Below are 14,286 nucleotides of genomic sequence, written 5' to 3'. Positions count from 1 at the left end.
ATAAGGACCTACAATTGAAAAGACCTGAGTAGGGGACAGCTGGGTGGTTCAGTAGATTGAGAGCCAGGCCTAGAGATGGGAGGTCCTGGGTTTAAATCTGGTCTCACTTCCTAGTTTGCCTAGCCCTTACTGCTCTTCTGTCTTGGGACCAATACACAGTATTGATTCTAAGACAAAAGGTAAGTGTTTATTTTTATTTATTTGAATTTGAATTTTTAAATATTTTTCTATGTTTCCATGATTTATTTTTTTCCCTCCCCTCTTCTCTCCTCACTCCCAGAGCTACAAGCAATTCCACTGGGTTATACAAATGCTATCACTTGATATGTATTTCTATATTACTCAGTTTTGCTATAGAGTGATTTTTAAAAACCTAAACTCCAAATCACATCCCCATATATACATGTGATAAGTGATGTCATATGTTTTGCTTTTGCATTTCTAGTCCCATAATTCTTTCTCTCAATGTGGTTAACATTCTTTCCCATAAGTTCTTCAGGAGTGTCCTGGCTTGTTGCATTGCTACTAGTAGCAAAGTACATTACATTGGATTGTTTCACAATATTTTACTTTCTGTTTATGACGTTCTCCTGGTTCTGCTCATTTCACTCTGTATCAGTTCATTGAGGTTCTCCAGTTCACATGGAATTCCTCCAGTTCATTATTCCTTTCAGCACAATAGTATGCCATCACCAACAGATACCACAATTTGTTCAGCCATTCCCCAGTTGAGGGACACCCCTCATTTTCCAATTTTTTGCCACCACAAAGAGTGTGGCTATGAATATTTTTGTATAAGTATTTTTACTTATTATCTCTTTGGGGTACAAACTAATAGTGTTATTGCTGGATCAAGGGGTCTGCATTCTTTTAAAGCCCTTTGGGCATAATCCCATATTGCAGAAGGTAAGGTTTAAAAAAACAAAAAAAGACCTGAGTTCAAATGTGGACTCAGGTATTTACTAGCTGAGTAACCCAGGGCAAGTCACTTAAAATCTGCTTGCCTCAGTTTCTTCATCTGTATAATGGGAATAATCATAGTACTTGCCCCCACGTGGTAGTTATGAGAATAAAAGGAAATAATATTTGTAAAGTATTCTATAAACTTAAAACCCTAAGTATTAGCTGTTATTAGTATCATCATAACCATCACTATAATTATGTACTCTATAAACCATAAGGCACTATATATGTATTAACTACAATTATAATTATCATTAATAATAATTATTATCTGTCCTGTTTGAGTTCAGAAAACAAATTGCCCTCAGGCAGAGGTGAAAAGATCCTTTTGTACCCTTGGGGGATACATTCAGTGGCTTCCCTGGAGCCTGATGTGTTGTCATGTCAGTTGGGCAGAGTTCTACCAAAAGCCAGATATCATCATCATAATCATCATCAAATATTTGGGAGGCCCCTGAACTCATAGGAGTATACTGAATACACATAGAGTAGGTATCTTTTTTTTAATCAGATAATGAACCTACATTGTCTGTCCTTTGACCTAAGAATGGAATACCAAGCGCATGAACATCTGGAATTGGGAAAATTATGGCTCTGGCTCATCTCAGGCAGTACAGGTTGAGCTAGATAATCCTTAAGCTTCCTTCTAACACTCAGATTCTGTGATTATATATTGACAAAGACTGAATACATATGAATAGGCTTTTCATTTGGGGGCACAATAAGTTTATAGGCAGATAAATTTCTAGCTTTATATGTCCAGGAGAAGGTAAGTGGTGTGTGATAAGGATAAGCCAGCACCTAGGGTTAATGTCATCCTACTCCAGAAATGAATTTTTATCTGTTTAAAATCAGGGACAATTCACTTCTGGATGCTGATTACTTTCTTCATTATCCCTGGGAAGCTTTATTTTAAACTGTGATGATAAATGAATGTTAACAACATTTTGTTATTTTGTTCTTCATTTTTTTTTTTTTTTTTTTACTATTCAAGAGCTTTAGAGGTCCTTTTTTATGGAAGGGCTTGAATGGTTGTGGGTCATCAACAAAACAGCCACCTTGATTTCCACTTCATTGGGAAGACAACATGAGAATCAATATTGACTAAGTGGATAAAGGAGGATGCAGACTAGTGAAAGCCTTTTATCTCTGGGACTTTTAGTTGGGTAACAAATTAGGTAACAAAGCAGGCAGGGAATCATGAAAAGTAAAAACTGATTTGGGCCTATGAAGGTCATTGTAAAAGGGGAAAAAAAAGATAATGACTTCTATTTCTCTAAAAATTTGAAGTTAAGAGCCACTTTACATGCATTAAATTTGTATTCACAGAGCCCAGCACAGTGACTGGCACAGAATGGGTGTTTAGTAAGTGTTTGCTGATTGCCAGGAGCCAATAAAAATTCAGTAGTCAGAAGAGCCATTCCTCATTACAATTAATATTTAAAAGATATAAAAAGGTAATTTTCAAAGGGAGAAACTTGAACTATTCACAATTATATGAAAAGTGATATAAATAGGGGCAGTTATGTGGCTCAATGAATAGAGAACCAGGCCTGAAGTCAGTTAGACCTGGGCTCAAATTTGACCTCAGACATTTCCTAGCAGTGTGCTCCTTAGCAAGTCATTTAACCTTAACTGTCCAGCCCTTACCACTCTTATGCCTCAGAACAGATTCTAAAACAGAAGGTAAGAGTTTTTAAAATGCTAGAAATCACTTATCAATAGAGAAATGAAAATTAAAATGATTTGTGATTCTATCTCATTACCTAGTCTACTAGCAAAGATGACAAAAATAGGAAAATGGCATTTGTTGGAGAGGCTGTAGGAAATGGTGGAGTACTCTTGGAAGAGCTATGAATTAGTCAAGGCAATTTATAACAGTTCTATCACGGTAACCAAACATTAGAAACTAAAAGGGTGTCCTATTGGGGAATGACTAAACAAGTTGTTATATATGAATGTAATGAGATGTTGTACCATAAGAAATGATGAAATGAATCTTTTCAGGGGAAACTGAGAAGTGATGGAGAGTGAAGCAAGCAGAAGTAGGAGAATGTTTTTATATAGTGATAACATTATAGAGAAAAACAACTCTGAGAGATTTTAGAACTCTGATCTAATTAATCAATGAAAAACTACAAGTCCAAAAGAATTAATACAATATGATATCTCCTAACAGAAAAGTGATGAATTTAAAATGCAGAAAGAGACATACATTTTTGGATATGGTTAATATGGGAATTTGTTTTGCTAGATTATGTAGATTCTGTATTGAGGCACTTTAAAAATTAATTTATTTATTTAGTGGGGCTAGTGAGAGATGCATATTAATTTAAAAGTACTTGTTACTTGAAAAATTAAAGTAAAATAAATTCTGAAAGTAAACATAAACGCAAAAGAATTTAATACTAGGTAGAATTTTTTTTTTAGGCACAGGAGGGAAATTTGAGTGATCTGGTATCACTATGTGGTCTAGCCTGGATGCATATGGACCCAGTCCCAATATGGTCAGCACAGAAACTTTAACTTGCCCTGTTTTTCTGAACTGGGCTGGTTTGTCCCCTTCTTAGGCATCCTAGTGGCCTCTCTACCCCTGGGGGTTCACCATATTGGTTCTAGATTTGGTGTAGAAATATAACTTCATTTCCCCAGAACTTTGAAGCTCAAATAATCTACCAGTCTCACTCTCCCCAGCAGTAGGGTTCACAAGTGTATGCCACCATCCCCACTTAGTCAGGTAGAATTTTACATTCACCCAGATGACGAGACTTCTGATTAAATGAGAGGATTCATGGCAGATATGACTATATAATGGCTGAACTCAAATGAAATGAAACCTGATGTCCAGCACCAGTCCGAAATGAGGATTGTCAAAGGTCACTGGCAGCCTGTGCATAAATCCCTTAGGTAAAGGATTAAGCATGTAGCACATCACTGCAGTTGATGAGAGAGACAAAATCTTTTGAGCCCATGGGGGATTTGGAATTTGACTGTGAAATGAATAAATTCTTATTTCAAAGGCCAGGCTTGTTATCAGAGTGGCAATGAATAGGATGCACTTTATAACATTTTCCAGTTAGTGAAAACAGTTCAAAATATGACAGCATGTGGCACTTCAAGGTTGCTTCAAAGAAGATATTAATTTACTTTGGAAACACAGTGGGTTCTCCATCAGCCTTCCTTCCAACCTCCTTCTCCCTTTTTCTTTCCCTCTCCCTCTTCTTCCCCACGCCTCATTCCCTACATACACAGCTGTCTTCCAAGGACAAAACCCTATCCAGCAAGAGAGGCTTTAAATCGCTTCCTTTTAGCAACACGCTGTTTGGTTTCCTTCCTGGAAATTGAAATATCAATTCTTTGGCTGCCTCTTCTGGTTTTACATGCCAGTGGTGTCACTGCAGAATGCCATCTCAAATGCTGATCATTTAAATTCCACCTCTAAGTTTGTCATTGTCACTTAAGCTCTAGGCTTTCCACTGACCCTTCCAGCAGTTCTTTCATGACATTGATACTCCATGCAGTCACTATGGAGAAGAATGTATGAATATGAAGTTGCAGACTGGGTCAGATCAATGATTTGTAGTTAGCCTCGCACATAGTGTATGCTCAATAAATGTTTGAGGAATTAAAAAAAATAAATAAATGGAGTGGTTCAGCATTCAATCTCTGATTATGGTGTCATGGAAGAAATTTGTAGATTATGATTATGTACTCATCATGATGTCTATCTTAAGGTAATTGGAAGAGTGTTAGAAAAATGGAAAACATCATCCTCTCCATCTAGGGCTTTTTTTTTTCCTTTTTCAGTATTCTTTCAACATTCAATATTTTGCACCATATCTGATCCATTCTGGATAGTTTCTGGCCATCTACTTTGCCACTGAACTTCCTGACCCCAGGGCCACTGAAAGTCCAGGGACTCCATCCTAGGAAATTTAATCCTTTCCTCTTTGGAATTCCTGGCCAAGTAGTCTTGTTTGAAGTGGGTGAGCTAGTACAAAATCACACAGTCCCCTTTATCTAGGCGTGCCAGCTCTTACAACAAATATACTGATTTTTTAATTCAATTTTCCCAATAGAATTCTGTCTAATGTGTTTTCTAGATCTATTTTAAAGATATTTTGGGGAAGAGAGCTTGCTGTACTTCTTTTTTTTTACTCTGCAAACTTGACTCCTTTAGTTTCCAACTTTTAACAAAACCTAAGGACTCTGCAAAAGAGACTGAGAATGAGACAGTTAAGTGGTTCAGTGGATAGAGCTGGGCCTGGCTCATAGCCTGGCTAATTTCCTTCACAGCATAATTATCATCCTGGGCGTCTTTGCAAGCATTCAGTATTGATTCTGATACATTATGGTGGTAAGTAATGTTTGCCTCTTCTCTCTTTGGCTAGTAGGACCCGAGTTCAAATTTGACCTCAGATACTTCCTAGCTATGTGACTCTGGGAAAGTCATGTTGACTGGGAAAAAACACAGAACTATTAAACAGTCAGAAAAACCACTCTTTAATTAAGGAAAGGGTTACAGGGCTGAGTTAGACCTCTACACAGAGCTGTGGGCCACACGCCTACATAGAGTCTGAGGATTGAACTCTGGATGCTCTGGTCCCTGACCCCTGGGAAAACCAAACTTGCTAGATTGGACAATTCCGAGGAGCCATTAAAGTTGGGAATCTTAAATACTTTTCTTGGGAACTTAGGGTCTAAGGACGAGAGGGATAGTTGATTGACTTTACAGTGGTAACAAAGGAAAAAGAGAAGTTCTAGACTGGAATAACATTGAGGGGCAGCTGCTGTAGGAGGGACACAAAAGGGAAAGATCCAGCCCTGGGCTGGGCCACCTTGATAAAGATCTTTGGCCCAAGGGGAGAAACCTTTGGGACAAAAGAGATACTTAACATCTAATGGGATTAGCTCTCCCCATCTAAACTACTTTAAGGTCCTTTGTTAATCTGAGACTCATGAACTTGGACTTTCCCTCAGGGAAGAACCTTCTTCAAACCTGGGGCTTTCACCTTTTGGAGCTAAGTAAACTGGGGTTCATTAAATCTTTCTAGGCTAAAGTTTGGGGGCTTCTAGATTTCACATCAACAGTCACTTAACCCTAATTGCCTAGGCCTTATTGCTCTCCTGCTTTGTAACTGATGCTTAGCATTGATTCTAAAGCAGAAGATGAAGGCTTTAAAAAAAAAATGGAGGGTTAGGTAAATCCAGACTTAGGAAAGATCAGGGTCTTAGAGGAATTATAACAAGAACTCTAACAGTCTCTTGCCCCTGCTAATGCCAGGGAACCTTCTGGATACTAATATTCATTTTAAGGAAGGTGGTAAAAGTTTCTTTGAATTAACTAGAGAAGGCCCTCTATGCCATTGGGTACAGAACTGCTGAGGTAGGCTATGTCCCAATGGGCAGCTTGCCTCCCTAGATGTCCTACTGCAAAAACTACATTGGCTTGATCCATGGGAAATCATCCGGGTTGGAGGCCCCTAAATAATTTCCATTGGGCCAGGAGCCCTTTGAGCTTCTCAGCTCACCTTGAAGAGAAATTGAAAGTTGATCCATGTTCTTCCTGGGACTTCCTCTGCTGACTCTGCCTAAATCAAATATTTGAAACCTTTGGATTTGCAAATGTTCTTTGCTAGATCATCCTAAGCTTTCAAAACTCCACGGTCTCCTTATTCCATATTCCACACCTAGGGTGTGGAGTTGAGTGGGAGAGCTTTTGGTATGTTAATGAGTGACTACCTGAGTTATCTAGGAAATACCTCAGACACAGAACCAGCTACAGGTGACTTGCAACCAGAAGGAAGGTCAGACTTGGGTGGGGAGCAAGTTTAGACCGGAAGACATTGATACTGGGGTAGCTGTGGGATTCTAAGAAAAACTGAAGAACTAGTTTATCAGCAGAGATCGAGAATTGAGGGATTTTGTGTGTGCGTGTTCGGGAGAAACACATCCAAATTTGTAACAAGTTCTTGCCCCAAGAATAGGAGACTCAAACTCTATTCAATCCAGAAGTAAGAAAATAGTTTTATTTGAAGTAGAAGTGGTTTGTCGTGGTGTAATAGCCTAAAAGTGGCTGAAATAGCCTGGGGGCTAATCCAGTAGCCTTAGGGCTGATGGTTTATTTGGGGTGGAGAGCCAGTAAAGAGTAGCCTCTCTGGAGCTGGTGGAATGTTGATGGTGTGGATTAGCAGCTCCAGGTATGGAGTCACACTCTGGGGTGAGTAAGTAGCCCCCTAGGGCTGATGGAATAGCTGACAGATAATGGAGTAGAGGCCCTAGGTGTGGAGTCACAACCCCAGAGCTGATGGAATAGCAGCTCCTCAGGTGTGGAGTCACACAGCTCCTCCTGCCATGCATCAGGGTTTGCATATGTGGGCTTGTCATCTCCCATTCCAGAGAAATCTCCACCTTTCCCAAAAACCCTGTAAAATGGGCCCCTGGGCCAGAATCAAGTGGAGGTATGTTTTTGGATATATGTCACCAGAAAGTGAATAAGGTGTGTGAGCAGTTTGGGGGATCCTTCTGGAATGCCAGAGTCCTTAGTGCCCAGGTCCCATGTTCCCCGCCATTGTCCACCTTGTTATTTGTCTATCGGGGAGAGGTCTCACTATCCTTCTGGAATGTAAACATAGTGAACCTGGCCTGGATACAGCAAGCTCCTAACAGTTCAGAACTAAGGTAAATAAAGAACAATGTGAGTAATTAATAAAACAGATTAGGCGCAAAGCTGATGCCCAGTATAAAACATTACAGATCCAGGACAGGCGATTGATGGTATAGAATGGGTAACTGATCAACAATACAGATTCTGCAATTCATGCTTGATTGATGCTGAAATCATAGACCTTGTAGTTGATGTTTAACTAGTGTTGACTGATGAGAAATACACAATTTCAGAGTATGAGGGTCCTGTTTATATTACTGCCCACCTACATCAATTTCACATGAGATTAGTCAGGAAAATTCAGGGAGTGACCAGAAGTTAATAAACTGTATATCTCAACTGGATTCTCCAAAGCTTCCATCTCTTTTTGTAGTAGCATTTGATCTTTGTCCCTCCACCCCTCTTGCTGTGGATGTGTAGGAAAGGTCATGGACACTAGGCTCTCAATGAATGTTTTCTAATGATCATGATTAAAAGATAGATATATAAACTTCTGATCTTCTTAGCCCTATGAATTTGTGAATAGGTGGAGCTAGTAAGGAAGATATAAATGTAGTTTCATCTAGGTGACTGGAAAAAAATCAAGCAGAACCAAATGAATTATCCTTTTGGGATTACTGAAATTAAGAGGCAGCCATGGTAGGTGTAGTGCATAGAGATCTAGGCTTGGAGCAAGGGAGACCTGGGTTCAAATCTAGTCTTTGATGTTCTGGCTTTGTGACCCTGAGCAAATCATTTAACCTTTCAGTACTTTAGGCAACATTCTAAAACTGTTAGCTGCAGAGGAGGTGCAAGTCTGCTCTGGTACAAGGAGTTTTCTCATCCTGGAGTTCTCTGTACCAATGAAACTACAGATTTAATCCCTTTCTCTAAAATATCTTTGTAATTATTCCCTCCTGGAACTTCTCTAATCCTGTTTCTACCTTCCCTCATTGCATCCCTTGGACATGTCTCCAATTTACTGTTTTTCCTCCTATGTTTTCTCTCCTAGGGTCAATAATACAACTGGAAAAGTAACCCAGAAATACCTGCATCCTGTTAAGATGAAATACCTCTAACCTTATAAATGGCCATTATAAATGTGATAAAAACTTAACTTGCTCATCTTTGCTCACTTCTTTCTCTTTTTTTCCTTCCACCCACAGATTGCTGCATTAGAGAGACAAGTATTTGATTTCCTGGGATATCAATGGGCTCCCATCCTGGCCAATTTCCTTCACATTATAATTGTCATCCTGGGCCTCTTTGGAACCATTCAGTATAGACCTCGATATATCGTGGTGGTGAGTGATATTTGCCTTTTCTAGTCTTCTCTCTTTGGCCAGGAGGACTACAGGGGCCCTGAGTAGTATCCAGAAAAATATTTCATTGGAATAAATCAGAATCTGCTTTCTGCAGAAACTTAAAACAGCCTAGCATATTTTCATATTTTAAGTTACCACCTCTAGTTTGTTGTTTTGTATTAAGATAAAAACCCTATTTTCCTTCCTGAATTTGTCCTTTTCATCCTTGTTTAATTTTACATGGGCCTTTTCTCCAAGTTAACACAGGATATTAATTTAAAAAAAATAAGAAAAAACTCATTCTTCTGGAACTTGAAGGTAGTAGGGAGAAAAAGAAATCAATATATCATTGCTGATGATTGTAAAAGTTCTCTCAGCCTTTTTACCCTGACTATCCTGCTCTGTTCAAGCCAGCCTACAACTGAGACTGACAAGTCTTCTGTTCCTTCTTCAGCAGAGAAAGAAAACCATTCATTTAAATTCCCTGCTGATTTCAAAAAATGTAGAAGGGAGAAAGCTAGTGTGAGAACAAGGAGAGTTATAAGCCTATATGTCTTGGTCACCTACCACAGACAAGCTTAGGAAGACACTCCTATTTTATTTTCATAGAATCCCAGAGTTCTAGAGCTGGATAAGATCTGAAAAATTATCTAATCCAGCCTCTTCTTTTGATGGGTGGGGAAATATAGGTCCAGAGAAGGGAAATAATTTGGCCATCTCATGAAGTGAGGTGGTAGATGGACTATAAACCAGATCTCCTGACTGACACCCAGGTCAAGGCTCTATTAGAATCTGTTGATATCAGAAGAGCTCCTTAAAGACGTAAAATAAAATAAACTGAACACTTTCAATGTAATGGTTATTATATTCTTTTATTCACTCAAGTCTGCATTGGAATGAGAGAGATTTTTTACTCACTAAGGAGCTATAGTTTAGTAGTTTTTAGCCAGGATAGTCTGATCAGCCACTGAATAAACTGAAGGTCAGTGAGTTAATAGTTTTGAAGGAACCTAATCATTAGATATGTGCCTCACTTAAATACTGATGCTCCACAAATCCCCAAATTGGCCTTGGTCTTGATGGATCTTGCAGGAACCTTAGTTCAATGTCCTAACTTCTTGCAAACTAATTTATGAAGGCGATTGCTTATATGCAGAAATCTGCAGTCAGACCAGGATGACTTAGTGCTTAGGGAGATTGATAATGACCTCTAAAAGTCTTTTTCTCCCATTTACTAATTGAAATATAGTTGCAGCTGAAAATCTTCCCAACCTGTCAGCTCAGTGTCCCATAGGCTAGTCCCATTCAAATTTAAGCTCATGATATGTGTTCTAAATGTTTTAGACTTTATGCTTTCTTCTCCCTTCTCCAAATGTTTATGTGATCTGATATCCAATGTATGACTCCTTAGTCTCCAGAATCTCTGACTGTGAAAATCATTATGAAGTCCATCTTTCTTCATCAGTCCTTCCTCTCACATGCCAGCTGGGGAACCCCCTTTTATAGTTGGTTTAGAGGAGGGGTTGGGGAGGGAGTATCACTATGGCATAAACTAAGAAGTAATGACCCAGAATCAATCTATAAGAACTGACAGAAATAGGCAACAATTACTATGTGCTAGTCAGTAGTCACGGTGCTGGGGATACAAATACAGTAAATGAAGCAAGCTCTGTTTGCAAGGACTTAACATACTAATGCGGAAGATATCAAGGATATATATATATATATATATATATATATATATACACAGAACTAATATAAAGAGATTAAAAACAAAGTAGTTAAGTATTATAAGGTAGTTTGAAAAAGGGAACAGCAACAGTTGGGGGTGGGAAGTCAGGAAAGACTTGGGATAGAAGGTTGTGCTTGAAGTGCATTTTGAAGGAAGAAAGAGATTCTGTGAGAGAACTAAGGAGGGAGGGAGTGTATTCTAGGTATAAGGGTTAGTTAAGGCAAAGGCACACATGAGAGATGGAGTGTCAGGTGTAAGGAACACACAAAAAAGGCCAGTTTGTTTTAAAAGATAACATTTGGCAATTGTGAAGAACTTTAAAATAACTACATTGGCACTCTTACCAGTGGCTAACTTAGGTGCAATAACAGAAACCTTATCTCCAAAGCTGGCTGGATACCTTCATCACCTGAAGATTAGGGAATGAAGGATTCCTTGAAAACATTCAGAGCCTGGGCACAACGCTATTAAAAGGTATAATGACTTCTATGCAGGGCAGTTTTTAATCTTCTCCAAGTTAGTTGTACAAAAGCAGGCGATAGTCACTCTCCATTTTATGTTTAGTGTTCCTGATTTGTCTTCCATCTTCTTCCTCCTAGTACGCAGTGTGGACAGCCATCTGGGTCACTTGGAACATCTTCATTATCTGTTTTTACTTGGAGGTGGGAGGACTTTCGAAGGTGAGTCAAGGATAGGGTGCTATTTTGAAATGCAGGGAAACCAGCTGGCTATGGAAGAAAAAGGAAGACAGCCTGGGCTCATGTGGCCCTCATTAAATTTAAGAGCAGAGAGGAAAGAAGGGAAGCTAATTCGCTCATCCTGATGCATTCCTCGGGTGCCCCTTAATTTCTTGATTCAAAGCAATTAGAAACGTTCAGGAAGCCAAAGTGAATTTCTCCAATTCTGGGCAGCAACTGTTGTGGTTAAATTTTAAACTCATAATTCAAAACAGGACAAAGGAGAGACCTAGAAGCAAAAGGGCTTGTGTGAAACAGAGGAATTTAATAAAGATTTGGCGAGTCCCCCTCCCCCTTTCTCTCTCTCTCTCTCTCTCTCTCTCTCTCTCTCTCTCACACACACACACACACACACACACACACATTATAGTAAATGCTTCATAAGACCCAGCAGCTCCAGCTGAAAGCTCTGATTAGCTGCCTGCAATATGTTAATTGCATTTCATTATCCCCTTATTATGGCCCTTCTTTTATGTTGCCATTTTGCTCAGGGATGCTGAAGGGGGTGGGGGTGACCCTCATTTTCCTTTTTCTTCATACTTAGCAACCAGCCCCTTTGTTCTTGTCAGTAGGTAGCTTAGTAGTACAAGCTGGACAGCTTACCTCCTCAGGAACACGTGGACTGGCTCTGAACCAGCGAGACCGAAGTTGCCAGGCCCAAACCATCCGTAAATTGCCAACTAGGAAGAACACAGAGTTCAGAGAGGGAATCCGTGAGACTAATTGGTCCGGGTTCAGATCTGGATATTTTTTCAGGGGGCCAGAAGGCTTGGGTCAAATGTCAAGTTACAGATGTTGTCTTTCTTGGGATTCTGTCTTTTGGGGTGCCCTTTCCAGGTAGGGGAAATGAGATTTCTTAATTCCATAACTAATTGCTCTTTCAGAGGGATTACCGAGCTCCCTGAGGGCATTCCCTTAGTCAATGCCCTTCACAAATTCTGGCCTCAGTGCTAACCAATTAGACTTTAAACCGCTAACCCCTGGCCCCCATTTGTCTGTTAGCTCATTGTTGTTGTCGCTGTTCATATCAATGAGGTCAGCATTCATCAAGCATTCACTGGGCATGACAGGCAGAATACAGTAGATGAAAGAAAGTGTGTTTTTTTTTTAATCGGGAGGGTGAAGGGAAGTCACACTGCATTTTTGATGTTTCATTAACTATGCAGTGCCAGACGCTGAGCTCGCTGATAGGATGTTTAAGGTTCCAGACCTGCAGCTTTCTTGAGTTATCTGGATTTAACTGCTTGGAAGGGGCTTCTCTTGTTCTGCAATTTCTGCCATAATGCTACTGCTTTCATAATGAAAGAGCACCAGCACCACCTTCTTCTTTTTTTTTTATCTTCTGTCTTAGAATCAATGCTGTGTATTGGTTCTAAGGCAGAAGAGCAGTAAGGGGTTAAGAGCCTTGCCCAGGGTCACACAGCTGGGAGGTGTCTGAGGCCAGATTTGAACCCAGGACCTCCTGTCTCTAGGCCTGACTCTCAATCCACTGAGCTACCCAGCTGCCCACTCCCACCCTGGGCACCTTCTTTGTCACAGATGGTAGTTTGGGCTGGCTATTTTCCCTCAATCACTTATAAATTCATGAACTCCCACACTGGGCTGACCTGCATGGCTTTTTGTCAGTTTTGCCATGAATGGCACTAGTAACAACATTAGACTGTGGGATGTGCCTGTCTCCTGTCTTCTTTCCAATCTCAAGTAGAGAAGTCTTTGTAGGGCTAGCTCAGTGAATAGAGCACCAGGCCTCGAGGCAGGAAGTCTTGAGTTCAAATATGGCCTCAGACATTTCCTAGCTGTGTATCCCCTTTGCCTAGTCCTTACAGTCTTCTGCCTTGGAGCCAATGCACAGTATTGATTCTAAGAGAGAAGAGTTTTAAAAAAGTCTTTGTAGATAGATATTTCATTAGTTGAGTGAAAGGCTACGTAGATCTTTCAGTTTTACAAAGCTCCTCTTGCCTGTTCTCTCCATGAAAGATAGTTATATGTCAGCCAAATTGGAAAAAATATCATCTTGTCCATATCCTTTCCTGATACCTGGTAAAGAGAGCTACACATGACTGTAGCCCACAGGGAGATGTAAAGAAGAAGAGCCAATGGGAGGGGATGGTGACCTCTAAGGAGGAGCATCCTGGGATGGCGTCAGTGATTAGGCACTGGCCTGTAGGATCCAGGCTATTTAAGGAAGGGAAGCCAGGTAAACATTGCCAGTGAATACTGTTAAGACTGGCTGGTGTAATTATATGATTGCAGGAGGAGGGTGTGTAAGGAATAAAGGAGAAGAGCCAGGGAGAAGTCTGAAAAGCTTGGAAGGGCAGTGGGTAGAATTGGTTGCACTGGTCAGATTTTGTGGTAACGTTTTACCATCTATGTACCCTGCTAATCACTATTACCATCCTCACCTGGAAACAGAGACCAGGGCAGGTAGTATTCCCTGGGCATTTTGCAAATCCTGCAACTGTTCCACTCCTGTATCTTTGCCAAAAAAAACCCAAATAGGGTCATCAAGAGTCGGAGTCAACTGCAACAACCAAAACCACCCATTCCCTTTGTCTATTTTAAGTTAATCAAGAACTTAAAGTACCTCTACTTAACACTTACTAAATCACTAACAAAGAAAGTTCACCCCCTAAAAGGCCAATAGCACCCCACCCTCCCCCCAAGTGCTAGGCAAATTGAAAGGATGTGATTGATTCCTGAGATGTGAGGAGGAGAGCTGATGGGTGGAGAAAACTGTATATAAGCGGGAGCCTGAGAGAGATTAGCTCTCTTCATGCTTGGCACATTTTTGACTCTCCATTCTTAGCTGCTCTTAGCCTAGGGAGCATGAGCTCTGGTGGGATTCTTGGGGGTCTTCGTCTCGTGTGAGCTGAAGGTTCTCAGTGGGTTTTTCGGTGTCTTTGG

General features: G+C 40.2%; 1 protein-coding gene across 1 annotated transcript in view; it reads left to right on the top strand.

The window, feature by feature from the left end:
• Positions 1 to 14,286, top strand: part of NKAIN4 (sodium/potassium transporting ATPase interacting 4) — a 120,164-nt gene that overhangs the window by 46,747 nt on the left and 59,131 nt on the right. The window contains exons 2-3 of the mRNA XM_044661166.1: positions 8,776 to 8,913; positions 11,245 to 11,325. Coding sequence (XP_044517101.1) covers positions 8,776 to 8,913; positions 11,245 to 11,325 — 219 coding nt within the window. The remainder of the gene's footprint in view (positions 1 to 8,775; positions 8,914 to 11,244; positions 11,326 to 14,286) is intronic.

Source organism: Gracilinanus agilis, chromosome 2, assembly GCF_016433145.1.
Source record: "Gracilinanus agilis isolate LMUSP501 chromosome 2, AgileGrace, whole genome shotgun sequence".
Classification (NCBI taxonomy): Eukaryota; Metazoa; Chordata; class Mammalia; order Didelphimorphia; family Didelphidae; genus Gracilinanus; species Gracilinanus agilis.
Note: the sequence above shows the minus strand (reverse complement) of the source record. Positions and strands in the feature narration are given on the sequence as shown.